This window comes from Camelina sativa, chromosome 16 (genome assembly GCF_000633955.1).
Source record: "Camelina sativa cultivar DH55 chromosome 16, Cs, whole genome shotgun sequence".
In the NCBI taxonomy this organism is placed as follows: domain Eukaryota; kingdom Viridiplantae; phylum Streptophyta; class Magnoliopsida; order Brassicales; family Brassicaceae; genus Camelina; species Camelina sativa.
Window position 1 is genome coordinate 24,466,306 of NC_025700.1, and position 12,948 is coordinate 24,479,253.

General features: G+C 35.8%; 3 protein-coding genes across 3 annotated transcripts; 2 read left to right on the top strand and 1 right to left on the bottom strand.

Moving 5' to 3' along the window:
- Positions 1,061–4,609, top strand: LOC109124622. Its single transcript, XM_010474312.2, has 12 exons — positions 1,061–1,510; positions 1,599–1,850; positions 1,924–2,019; positions 2,335–2,512; positions 2,626–2,694; positions 2,786–2,886; positions 3,034–3,126; positions 3,209–3,280; positions 3,535–3,654; positions 3,747–3,797; positions 3,887–4,075; positions 4,260–4,609. The coding sequence occupies exons 1-12, from the start codon at positions 1,142–1,144 to the stop codon at positions 4,425–4,427; spliced, it is 1,758 nt and encodes a 585-aa protein (XP_010472614.1). The 5' UTR covers positions 1,061–1,141; the 3' UTR covers positions 4,428–4,609.
- Positions 5,037–7,544, bottom strand: LOC104752225 (serine/threonine-protein kinase Aurora-2). Its single transcript, XM_010474313.2, has 9 exons — positions 7,314–7,544; positions 6,681–6,788; positions 6,422–6,568; positions 6,232–6,327; positions 6,024–6,119; positions 5,833–5,929; positions 5,631–5,748; positions 5,463–5,535; positions 5,037–5,372 (listed from the first exon to the last, which is right to left on the bottom strand). The coding sequence occupies exons 1-9, from the start codon at positions 7,542–7,544 to the stop codon at positions 5,271–5,273; spliced, it is 1,068 nt and encodes a 355-aa protein (XP_010472615.2). The 3' UTR covers positions 5,037–5,270.
- Positions 8,551–9,251, top strand: LOC104752226 (oleosin 14.9 kDa-like). Its single transcript, XM_010474314.2, has one exon. It carries the CDS (start codon positions 8,641–8,643, stop codon positions 9,088–9,090), a length of 450 nt encoding a protein of 149 aa, XP_010472616.1. The 5' UTR covers positions 8,551–8,640; the 3' UTR covers positions 9,091–9,251.

Consider the following 12,948-nt stretch of genomic DNA (forward strand, 5'->3'; position numbering starts at 1 on the left):
TATGGGCATTGTGGGCACTGTGGGCGCTATGGGAACTTGCTCAGGCTGAGGCTCAGAAGGGATGACATTCACAAACAACATACATCTTCGCTTCTCATAATTAACAGAGTCTAGATAAACATTAACATCCTCATCATCATTAAGCTCACAATGCTCAACTGTTTCTACCAGTAGTGGCTTGTAGCTCAGCTGCAACTGAACGTTACTTTCAACAAACCCAATCTTCCTTTGTATCCTTGCTTTTAACATCAACAATGTTATATTCCTCTTGAACATTATACTATACATGCATCCTTCAAATTTAAAATGTAGGCTGACGTTCTCGCATATTGTATCCTGCCAAACCAACCAATATAAAAAAATCATAATTAGTACTACTACTAGTTTTACTAGTTTTACTAAATATACCAGTATTACCAGTTTCACCACATTCTCTCTCTCCTATCAAAATCGACTTGAATGGTAAACGAGTTCTAATCGAAAGCCAAATCCATTTTTTATCTAATAGATAGCTCAATGACCAATAAACTTTTGTAAAACACCCAATGTGCTAAGCTTTCTTCGATCTAAATCCAATTGAATTTCTGAATTTACAAATCAAAAACAAATTCAACAAAAAGCTACTCTAATGAGAAGTAACGCACCTGCATTTTGAAGAACAACTTGATTCAAGTCGAGTTGGTGAAGAACGACAGCAGTAGGAGCTCCGACGACGGAAGAATCGTTGGCGGCTGGGTTGAGAGGTGAGTAACCAGGTTGGGTTTCTCGGGTTGAAAGAGAGCTCCGACGAACAACTTGATTCAACTCGAGTTGGTTAATAACGACAACAGGAGCTCCGACGTCGGAAGAATCGGCGGCGGCTGGGATGAGAGGAACTTACACGTCGGGTTTCTTTCGGGTCGAAAGAGAGATGGGTTCATTTTTTTTTTCAAAAAAAATTAATCTAAATCAATTAAATTGTAAGGCTAAAATCGTTTCACCACCTCTTATTAGAAACGGTGAGGCTATGAAGAATAGAGTGGGAAATAAGATATTTGTTTTAGTGTAAGAGGGAGTGTTGAGATGTTTACTCCAAAAAAACCTCCCTTTAAGCAGAACAATTCCAAAAACGCCTTCTTCTTCCTTTTCGCCTTCGTCTCCAATGCTCTCTCGTGTATGCCCAATCCTCCGCTATAACCGTCTCTGCTCCGCAGAAGCGCGTGGAATGTCACGCGCCACTCTCCTTCTCCTCCAACCCATCTTCTTACGCTCTTCCTCCCCGAGAACTGCTCTTGTGAACCGTCTCGATGTTTCTTCTTCGGAGATTTCTCCGATGTTCCGTCGGAGATTCCACGCTTTACGCAGCACTGGAGGAGACTGGACGAAGATTCCGAAGCCAGCAGGTCGGGTATTCGCGGAGAGAAGAGAGTATAGGAAGATGAGGAGGAGAGCTCCTAAGAAGAAACAGGAATTGGAGCTTAGTGTTAGTATCTGCATCGAGGAACAGCTTCCTGATGATATTGAGATTCAGGTTCGTTCAATTTGGATTTATTATAATAAGCCTCTGGTTTGTTCAAATTAGCTTTTGGATCCTTTTATCAATTTTTTAATCAATGTAGAATATTGCGGAAATGCTTCGTCTCAATGTACCCATGGCAATGAAGTTGGCTTTCAATGGTTTGAAAGATTCCAAGTATAAAACAAGGGAAACTGATTTAGAAGATCTTGGTGGGTATGAAACTGTCGATTTATCTGTTATGCTTTGCAATGATGACTTCATTTGTAAACTTAACAAAGAGTGGAGGGGTGAAGATCATGCCACGGATGTGCTTTCTATGTCACAACATGTCCCTGAGCTGAAGCTTCCAGTGGTAAGAGTTGTTTTTTTTATTCACTCTTTGGTTTTAACAGTATGGTTACTAATTATGGTCATTCTTCGTGTAGCTTATGATGGGAGATATCGTCATTTCTGTTGAGACAGCTGCAAGGCAGGCTGCAGAGAGAGGGCACAGTCTTCTTGATGAGATACGCATTCTTATGGTAGGTTAATTAGTTGTGGAGTTAGAAAACCTGTTACTGACTTACTGTTGAGTAAAATGCTGATTTTTTTTTTAGGGGGGTTTTGGGATTTTTTCCCTGTGTAGATTAGAACTACTAGGATTTTTGTTTGGTTACCTTGGTGTTTTTGTGCTTAGAAGTATAGTTCTTGCTCTTTTTTATTCCATTAAACCATGTAATTTTAGAAGATATAAAAAGGACAGTAGCCAATCTTGCCCGTTTCTAATGAGACAATGGTTTAGTATGATTTGTGTCCACACCTTTATTTGCTGATACCTTAATGTTTTTTTTTTTAAGATCCATGGGTTGCTACATCTGCTGGGCTTTGATCATGAGGTCAGCGACGAGGCTGAGAAAGAAATGGAGGAGGAGGAGGAGTTGTTGCTCAAGAGCCTTGGCTGGAAAGGAAAAGGACTCATTCAGAGTGCATATGACATTGAAAAAACAGCTAAACCTCAGCCGGAGAAATCAGATGGTATTATTCTTGTGTTTACTTGTTATCAACACTTACCCCCTCTTCAATGGGGATACTAGATATATACTATCTTCTTGTTCTTCTAAGATAAACTTACAGACTACTGTTAAAAGACAGGAAGGAAGGGGATGGCCTAAGATTGTACAAACCAAAGTTCTCCTATATATTCTGTGATATGGATGGTATGCTTACTGCTTACATATTCAACAATGTATAGTTGTTGCTTTCAGTTTTCTATTCTTTCTAATGGGATTTTGATGTGAACGCTACTAGGCACACTGCTTAACAGTAAAAGTCAGATTTCGGAGGCAAATTCAGAAGCTTTAAAAGAAGCCTTGCGGAGGGGACTTAAAGTCGTCATAGCTACAGGGAAGGTGAGAAGACAGCAGTTTTACTATGACTTCATGATTGGACTGTTCTTTGATCTGTCCAACTATATCTTCCCTTATATTCTGTTATTTGTCTTTCTTTGAAATGTTTTGGAGATGGGATCTGTTCCTAAACTTATCTATTTATCACAGTCCCGCCCAGGTGCGATCAGAATCTTGAAAACCGCTGATCTAACTGGATCAGATGGCATTGTCTCAGAGTCCTCTCCAGGCGTTTTCGTTCAGGTTTCCTACTTTCTCTAACATCTGGGAACTGGTGAGGTGCACCAATATCGATGTAGTCTCACTAATATCTGTTTAATTACAGGGTTTACTTGTCTATGGTAGACAGGGAAAAGAAGTGTATAGAGGAAACTTAGACCGAGATGTCTGCAGAGAGGTAAATCCATTTAGATTTTGACTACAACTACCAGCACAGACTTAAATCTCATGCCTTGGCTTAGTTCACTACATGCATTTTAATTCTAGAACCCAGTCTCTTTGCATCGTAGTTCTCTACTATGTAAAGAAACAAAAAAAACAAGTTAACGAGCTATGATATTCTTGAATTTATTATCTATGTGCATCGTGATTGAATAACTGGGTTCTAGGAATTCTATTTCATACATACTAATTTTTATTAGCAATATGCAGATGTGTCTTTATTCTTTGGAGCATCGAATTCCTCTCATTGCATTCAGCCAGGATCGCTGCTTGACATTGTTTGACCACCCTCTTGTCGACTCTCTTCACACAATCTACAATGAGCCAAAGGTAGGTTAATGAAACTGTTACTCTCTCTCCCCTTATAGTTTTATTTTTTTTCAGCTTCTTGCATAAAATCTATACATATTATGTGCTAACAGGCTGAAATCATGTCGTCCGTTGATCAACTTATCGCTGAATCAGACATTCAGGTAATTCCTGGAGTCAGAACTTAGGTTTTGCTTTCTTACATCTGTATAAGCCAGAGTACTGATGTTTTGGTTCTCTTGTATATCCGAAGAAAGTGATATTTATGGACACAACCGAGGGAGTCTCATCTGTTATCCGTCCGTATTGGTCAGAAGCTACAGGAGACCGTGCTAATGTTGTTCAAGCTCAATCAGACATGCTAGAAATCGTCCCACCAGGAACCTCCAAAGGGAACGGTGTAAAAATGTTACTCAATCATTTGGGTGTTTCACCAGATGAGGTAATAATCTAGCATCTTTTTACGACATTTAAAGAAACTCAAGTAGACGTAGGTATGGAAGTCAAAAATAAAATAAAATAAAATTGAATTGTCCACCCCTGAACTCATGCTCCAAAAGTTGATTTGCTTGTTTTGTTCAAAGCTAAGATAATTGATGAAGCAAACCGGACTTTTTTTTAATCAGATAATGGCAATTGGGGATGGAGAAAATGACATAGAGATGCTGGAACTGGCCTCGTTGGGAGTTGCTATGAGCAATGGTGCAGAAAAGACAAAGGCCGTGGCTGATGTGATAGGTGTGAGCAACGACCAAGACGGTGTTGCGGATGCCATCTACCGCTACGCCTTTTGAGATTTTACCACCATATTTAATTACAAGATACACAAAACTAAATTTTTGAGGTTAAGTAGGCATTATTCTTCTTCTTTGTCTTATAGATGAAAATGTTCATTCTTGTCTCATTTACCCACCTTTTGAAGGAAAATGATTCATTGGAGAGTGTCTCTTGTTGCTCTGTTCAAGCATTTCTTTCATTCGTTTGCCAGTACCTGCAGTATTTGTACAATTTGACCTCATATAGCTGCAGTGACATCAGTTAACATAAACCTCGTAAAATTGTCCTCGCTTCCATGATAACAAGAAGTAGCCTTTGCTGCTAGGCTCCGAAAAAATTTACGAAGAAATAGCTGTTGGTTGTTGGAGTGGCTTAAAATATACAGTGTGTAATCTGACCAATTGGAGTGGCTCATATAGCTGCAGTGACATCAGTTAACATAAACCTCGTAAAATTGTCCTCGCGTCCATGATAACAAGAAGTAGCCTTTGCTGCTAGGGTCCGAAAAAATTTACGAAGAAATGGCTGTTGGTTCTTGGAGTGGCTTAAAATATACAGTGTGTAATCTGACCAATTGGTGGACAAGTTCTAAAACTAAAATTAGTGCCACGACCAATGCACAAAAACTGGTGTAAGTTTAAAACCATTCCAAAAGGTTTCTTTAAATGTGATGTAAGATCGAACCTAATTGGTGTCAAGTTACACGAATATTGTTGCTATAAACTTTGTTGACAAAAATAGTACAAATACTTTGCAACACAGCTAGATTCTATAAAGACTCTGAATTGGTCAGATCATTTATAGTAATAGGGGACCAAGAATGCAGTCTTTTCTTTATCTGCATGGAAGAGCATGAAGCTTCAGCCTCTGTAGAGGCCTGACGGATCTGCGTTTTGCACAATCCATGGGTGCTCAAGAAGCTTGTGCAAGGCCAAACGTTGAGTAGACTCCTTAACCAGCATCTGTATGGTCAGAAAGTGCGAAAATCAGAATTCACTCTTCAAATGCACAAAAGCTTAAGAGAGATTTACAAGGTATGAGAGAGTAGGAACCTGGCTAATCAGGTCTTTTGCAGATGAAGACACAATAGGTTTGGAAGGGAACTTGAGATCCACTTGAACAATCCTGCAGCATTTGTAGAACAAGAAAAAAATTCTTTAATGTACGTTACCACAACATCATACTAATCCTATCCTAAACTTTAAAGAACAGACTGTTACCTTTTGTATGTCTCTGAATGTTCCCTGGCCTCAAAAGGAGGAACACCGTAAAGAAATTCATAGCAGAGAATTCCTAGACTCCATATATCGACACTTGCATCGTGTTCCACACTTTCCACTGTAACTCCAAAAGCAAAAAAGAGTCAGTTAGCTGGGAGCAGACGTCTCTGATTTAAAAACACACTGGAGAGGTTTTACAAACCCATCTCAGGTGGAAGGTAATCCAAAGTCCCACACATAGTCCTTCTACGGTTGAATGTATGAACTGACCATCCAAAATCTGCAATCTTGAGCTCACCCTGATAGTATATATATCCATGAATACATAAATAGTTAAGCTAACTTCAATCAAATGGCATTGATGGAAAATAAGAAGCAGCAAAGATGTGTTACCTGAGCACCAATCAAGAGATTTTCTGGTTTTATATCTCTGTGTATTACGTGCTTTCCATGGCAATAAATGAGGGCTCTTGCCAATGACGCAACATACTGCCACAACAAAATTAAAGGGTATGAGCTCGTACTAGTCTACAAGAAGTGTAAATAGAAAAGACTACAGAGATTCAGAGGCAAGGGTAAGGTAAATATCACTAGGACTCACAGTTGCTGCTCGACGTTCGCTGAAGAACTTGCATTTTTGAAGCTCCTTGTAAAGCTCACCTCTAGCGGCATACTCTAAAATCAAGTAAACTCTTTTCTGCAACAGAAGGTACTCGAGAAACTGTTATTATCACAGAGACAAACATTGTAATGTAAACAAGAAGAATCTTAAAATTCTCACAACACAACACCTGATCGTAGAAGTAACCATAGAGCCTTAGAATATTGGGATGCCTAAGATGAGACTGAATCTCAACCTCCCTACGAAGCTGGTGCTCAACTTGTGACTGTTGAAGCTGCGTCTTAAAAAGAACCTTTAAAGCCACAATGTGATTGCTCTGTTTCAAATATATGCATATAAGAAGAAAGACATCATCTCCAAACAAATCTTTCTGTGAATAACTCAAAAACAACAAAACATTGATTGTAAAAAGAGACACAAACACTAACCCGCTTCTCTCTTGCTATATAAACATGGCCAAACTTCCCTCTACCAAGAGGCTTCCCAACGTCGAAATCGCTTGTAGTCCATCTCTTTTGTGCAGCCTCTAATGCCTCCTGACACAATAATCACAAAGATACAATCCAATTCCACTCTCAGAAAACACTTTAGTAATCATAAGATACCATTAAATTAGAACCAAGTTTTCACAACCCAATTCTTTTGTTAACCCTAAAACAGAACACTAGAAATTGAAATTTCCAGAAACGAAGATCTCTACCCTTCCAAATCCAATAATTATCAGAAAGCAAAAATCCCTAATCCTCGGATTTGTCAATAAATCTAAGATCTCAATATAAAACAACACTAATTCCACAACCATGAATTGAAATTTCTCGAAATCTCCCAAACAATTTCTTTTCACAAATTAAACAGAGAAGATCGAAATTCAAAAGAAACAAAGATTATTTCTGAAAAAATCAAACAACCCAATCGATAATCCCAAACACAAACGAACAAGGAGGCAACACGAGAGATAGATAAAGAACAAAACCCTAAAGTTGAAACATATTCGGCAAAAGAACCAAAAAAAAGAAAAGAAAAAGGAATCATGAGGTCAAGAACAAGTAAATTTTTCTTACGTTTTGCTGCGTGTCTGTAGAAATCCCCATGGAGAGAGATCGATTGAGCCAAGATAGCGAGAGAGAATATGAAGAGAAGAGAGAAGAGAGAGAGAGAGAGCAATTATACAAAGGAGAGATTTCGGATCCAATGGAGAAATTTTGAAAAGGGGGCAGAGACAATACAAAACGTAAACCAGCAAAGCAGCAACGGTCGAATCCAGAGTCTGCCACGTGTTGATATATCTGCATCGAAGTTTTTTTTTTCTTTTTTCAAAATTTCTACTACAGGCCCATATTTTAAGCCCATAGTTTAGCAGGCTGACCTTCTCATCCTGCAGCTAAATTATATTATTTAAAAAAAAAAATAATAATAATAATATTTCAAAATATAATTAGTATGAAACGGTTAGACACTGTAATTTAGCTGAAGTGTTTGTTATACGACATATTATAGGAAATGAAAACCATATGAACGCAGACCAGGAGTACTACTAATTAATAATTTAATATACACAAAGATCTTTGTTGTTGCTTCTTCTGCGTTTGTTACGTTGCCAATTGTGTCAAGATAATTTCCAATTTTCTAAAATTCTCTTTATATTTTGGGTTATATTGTATGTTTATAAAATTTTGTGAAGATTTTAGAATTTAGTAGAAATACATGAAAATTTCAAAAAGAAATTTTTTTACGTTTTTAAATATTAGAAGAAGACTTGGGAATATTTGCATACATTCTACTTTAACTTTCTAATTGTTTAGTTTTGTGTCTTCCTAAACTTTTTCTTTTTTCTTCTTCTTATAAACCGAACTACAATCCAAACAAACTTTTTAAAGCAAACGAAGTTAGACAGAACCAAACACAACTCAAACAAAACTACTTTCAATTGAATTTGACTAGAAGTCTAGAATTATAAAAATTAATTAACCGGATCGAAACCAAACCAAACACGAAGATAACACCTTTATTATTATATTTTTTTCTTTTCAAATCCAACCCCTATTTTGACACTTTCAGGATAAAACTATTCCAACTTCACAATCACAATGATAATGCAATCACCAGAAGCCCAGATATTTAGCCCAATACGGTTCAAGATCATAGACGATTGAGATTTAATTCGAAAATGAACAAGCACGTGTCAATACCTCCCCGAAGTAGCTCCATGCAGAGCTGACACGCCCGCGTAACACTCTTCTCTATTGCCTCATCGTTCGCCACGTTTCTTGTTTCGCTTCTCCCTTATAATTCGTTACACCACAAATCACAAAGATACAAACACAAAACATAACTCTATACAATTCACAATTTCTTTAGAAGACTCAGAGAACAAAAGAAAAAAGAAAAATGGCTGATCATCATCAACATCACCATCAGCAGACGCAACAACAACCAATAATGAAGAGTCTCCACGACTCATCACCATCGACAAGGCAAATAGTGAGAATTCTAACGGCAGCGACGATCGGCCTTTCACTTCTGGTGCTCTCGGGACTGACACTAACCGGAACCGTGATCGGTTTGATCGTAGCGACGCCGCTGATGGTTCTGTTCAGCCCGGTGTTGGTGCCCGCAGTGATAACGATGGGGCTTTTGACGGTGGGATTCTTATTCTCAGGTGGTTGTGGGGTGGCAGCAGCGACGGCTTTGACGTGGATCTATAGGTATGTTACCGGAAAACACCCCGTGGGAGCGGATAAAGTGGATTATGCGAGAATGAGGATAACGGAGAAAGCGAAAGAGTTGGGACATTTTGCGCATCCGCAAACACACCAAACCACAACAACTAATCATTAGAGTTGTATAATGATAATATGATATGAATCTTGATTTTATATTATGTTTTATGATCACCCTACGTATGTTTTTTTTTTTTTGCACTGTTCGTGGCGTTTTTTTGAAAAGATAATGTAATGTGAAATGTTCTTCCCTATTCCATATAATTTTATTTTTTGTGACGTAATCTATCTTTAATTGGCTGATCGGTGTTATTCTCATTATATTACAGTTTTGAGGTTCTTTGTTGAGCATATATATTTGGTTACATCTCTTCCAATAATTTTTAAAAAAAAATTCATCTAACGGAATAAGTTTCTATCCTTACGTAACTTGTGTTTAGACTGAATATTTCATATGTTATTGAAATCAAATAGTGTACGTAATAGTCAAAAATTAAAATAATATAATATTTCATATAACGGAATAAGTTTCTATCCTTGCGTAACTTGTGTTTAGTTTAGACTGAATGTTTCACATGTTATTGAAATCAAATAATGTAATACTCTAAATTTGTGGCCTGCTCGATTACACTATTGATGATAGTATATGCTAACCACACTTAGCTTGTGTCGCTAATATTGGAGTTAAAAGGGATGATTGTATTGTACGGTTTGTGATTTGTGTGTGTACTCGGGTCATCAATGATTCAATATATGCTCATGTAAGTAATTTTCTTCACTCGTCGTAGTTGACACATTTTCTTGGTTCAATAGTTTCTCATCAGTAAATTATTCGGCATTTAAACGATAGCTACCTAGATGTCGTCTTCATGTTTTCCAAAATTACGAATGTTGCCTCTAGTATGTTCATGAACCACTGCAGGACTCAGATGCGCAAACCACACCTTTGCATATGCATGCTTCCACAAGGCGTGATGCTTTTGGGTTCAATAGACCATCCTTATAGACGAGTCCATTGTATGCGATCAGCCTAAAATGAAACCTGTATGTTTAGGATCTTTAAACAAGTGAAGTACGTACACAAACACACATATATATATATATATATATATATATATATATATCTGATCTCTTTTTTTGGGACAAATACTCTTCTTTATGAAATGTCAATCAAACACTTTTTTGCTCTTGGTTCTTCGTTTAAGCTTTTCTCTCTTTGCACATATCCAATGAATTATTACTACATATCTTGTAATTAAGGACCTTTTATGAGCATAGATAAGCTTGCAACAAAATTGTTCACCACGCTGAGGACTCAGGAGGAGGACAATATTCACTGCTTGTCTTGGGTACAATGCAATATATTTCAGAACAGTTCTACTTTGGAACGAAATCATATATTGACGATTATTTATGTTTTATTTTGGGTTTTACCGCTTTGTCAATCTAATCTTGGAGATCACTCGGCTGATGCGTATTTTGGGTTTTACCGATTCATTACTTCTTGTAGTTGTGCCAACCACGTGACCATTCGCATATGATTCTTAGCTGTGTGTTGCATAGTGATTGGTCTCGATTTTCACATGTTGCATAGTGTGATTTGGTCACTTTTTATATATGACAACGTAACTAATCAACTATCTACTACGATGTAAACACTTCTTATTTCTTTTTTCATTATTGAACTGTTCAATTTGAACAATTGCATTCGTTTCTTGCTATCTTTTACATTAATTTACCGTCTTTGAATTTCATATACAATCTAATAATACAAATGGAAATACATATTATTATTATAATACAATATATGTTATTTTTTTTTCTTTTTTTTAGTGAATACAATATAAGTTATAATAATATAGTCCCATTAACTCACTCTGTCCCTTAAAATTTGATGTTTTGTGATATTTTTATGTTCCACAAAAATTGATTTTCAACCATTTTTAGTTTATTAATATTAAATTTTTGTAAACTTCAAGAAATAATCATTAAGAATTTTGAAAATCTGAATAATCATTGGTATATATAGTTATATAATATTTTTTATAAAAAAAAACAATAATGTATTTAAAGTTAATAATCATTAATTATTAATTTGTGTAAATCAAACATCAATTTTAAGGTATAGAGAGTAGTAATTTCACTAGAAGTTGGTTTTATAATCGTTGTCCAAATTTGTTACTTACAAAATAGGATTTTATGTTTCTTTTAAAATCCTTTGAATCTCTACAAGTTATTAATTTTTGGGTTAGACCATATATCATACCGCAGCCTTTAAACTTCCAGAATCGTTTAAAAGAATTTCTTTCATGATCGATCAATCATCTCGTGACTTTTTTTAGTTTTATTAATAGTTTATGGATAAAAGAACTGAGAACGATCATAAAACCATTTACAGTGGTGTTACTCACCCAGTTATTCACACAAAAATTTTTTATTAAAAAATAATAAAATAATATAAAAGAGAGAGAAGCAGGAAAAACGGTTCTCAAATTCCTTACATAAGAAACGTTACTTAAAATAATCCTACACCTATCAATTCTTTATTAATTACTAAATAAAATATATATTTTTTTTTTAAGTAACTGGAAGAGTTCTCCAGTTGTAAATGCCCTAAGATTCATATATATACTTGATACTTCTTTTAGTCTTTATGATAGCTTGTGATAATCATTGCTTATCCATGATCAGACCCTTGTGAGTGAAGCAAAAGTTGATAAATTCAGACTTAATTATTATTTAATAGCCACGAACCAAAAGTTATCCTTTAATAAAAGTTTGGTGAGATTTAGATGATTTGTTCCCAGAACCCTATCTGATTATATGGTCATACATTGCATTTTTTTTATTTGTTCCCAGAACCCTATGTATCCTAATTTTGTGAAGCATTCCACGTGGGATAGATAAGTTCAATGGATAACCTTTGCTCGAACAATAAAAAAAAAAAAACAAATGGAAGAGTAACAATCAAGTGGATCTCGAAGCAATGGAACCCTTTCGATATTAGAACATGGACCAAACATTATTTAAAATATTCAAACGTTGTCCGAGTTGCTTGTTGGCTTTCCGATCCGAGCAAAGTCATTATCCTTGTCTAATTTGCAATATATTTTTAGGATTAGTTTTGGGTAAATGAATAGTATGCCACACGAAAGTGATTCGTTACAAAGCTAACCACACAGAACACAACGACTGATTACAGTAACAAAAGGACAAATATTTGCAGACAAGACAAAATGTCCCAAATAGAGTTTCAGTCTAACTACGCCGGAAATATTAGTTTAGAAAAGAAAAAAAAAACTACAAGAAAAAAACCCAAAAAAAACTGATTCGACCTAAACCAATATGTTAATTGTATTTTATTTGCTATTGGTTTATTTTGTTGTTTATTAATGTTGTATCATTTAAACATAATATGTAGATATTTCTGCCACATGGCACATTTCAATTTATTAATAGTTTAACCGTACAATATTGTGGATAATTAAATAAATATATGCTTTACATAATTTTATTAAAGATATTTTTGATAATGTCCTCGCATTTTTTTGATAGACACTCCACTCACGGTAGACTATTCTCACATGAACAATCTAACTTGTTTTTTTTTTGGCAAATTACAATCAACTTGTTCATGAATATGAAATTGATGAAAAAGTTTGTAAAGATTCACGTCGGGAGAAACATGTTATGAAAGTGCTGCTTCTTGTCACATTTGAAATAGCAGGAGCAGGCGCAGTCGTGGATTTTTCTTGGAGTCTGATTCGGGTTTCTCTTGCTCTTAATAATTCTATAGATGAGACTGAATCTCTAAACCTTTGAAGTATATTTTCGTCGTCTACTTTAGAGACAGAGGTCCAGAATCTCCGAACTCGATCTTGGCCGTCTTGATTCCCTTTTTTTTACAGCTAAATTTTTCATTAAAATAATTTACGAAATTTATCAAAATTCTACACATATTTCATTTTCAGGTAAA

What these genes read in the sequence shown, in the direction of transcription:
- LOC104752225 (XM_010474313.2), bottom strand. Translation starts at nt 7,544, where the DNA reads ATGCAGATATATCAACACGTGGCAGACTCTGGATTCGACCGTTGCTGC. An exon ending in GCGAACGTCGAGCAGCAACT is followed by an intron (nt 6,120 to 6,231) that starts GTGAGTCCTAGT and finishes TTGTTGTGGCAG; the next exon opens with TATGTTGCGTCATTGGCAAG. An exon ending in CATTCAGAGACATACAAAAG is followed by an intron (nt 5,536 to 5,630) that starts GTAACAGTCTGT and finishes CAAATGCTGCAG; the next exon opens with GATTGTTCAAGTGGATCTCA.
- LOC109124622 (XM_010474312.2), top strand. Translation starts at nt 1,142, where the DNA reads ATGCTCTCTCGTGTATGCCCAATCCTCCGCTATAACCGTCTCTGCTCC. An exon ending in CAATCTACAATGAGCCAAAG is followed by an intron (nt 3,655 to 3,746) that starts GTAGGTTAATGA and finishes ATGTGCTAACAG; the next exon opens with GCTGAAATCATGTCGTCCGT. An exon ending in TCGCTGAATCAGACATTCAG is followed by an intron (nt 3,798 to 3,886) that starts GTAATTCCTGGA and finishes GTATATCCGAAG; the next exon opens with AAAGTGATATTTATGGACAC.
- LOC104752226 (XM_010474314.2), top strand. Translation starts at nt 8,641, where the DNA reads ATGGCTGATCATCATCAACATCACCATCAGCAGACGCAACAACAACCA.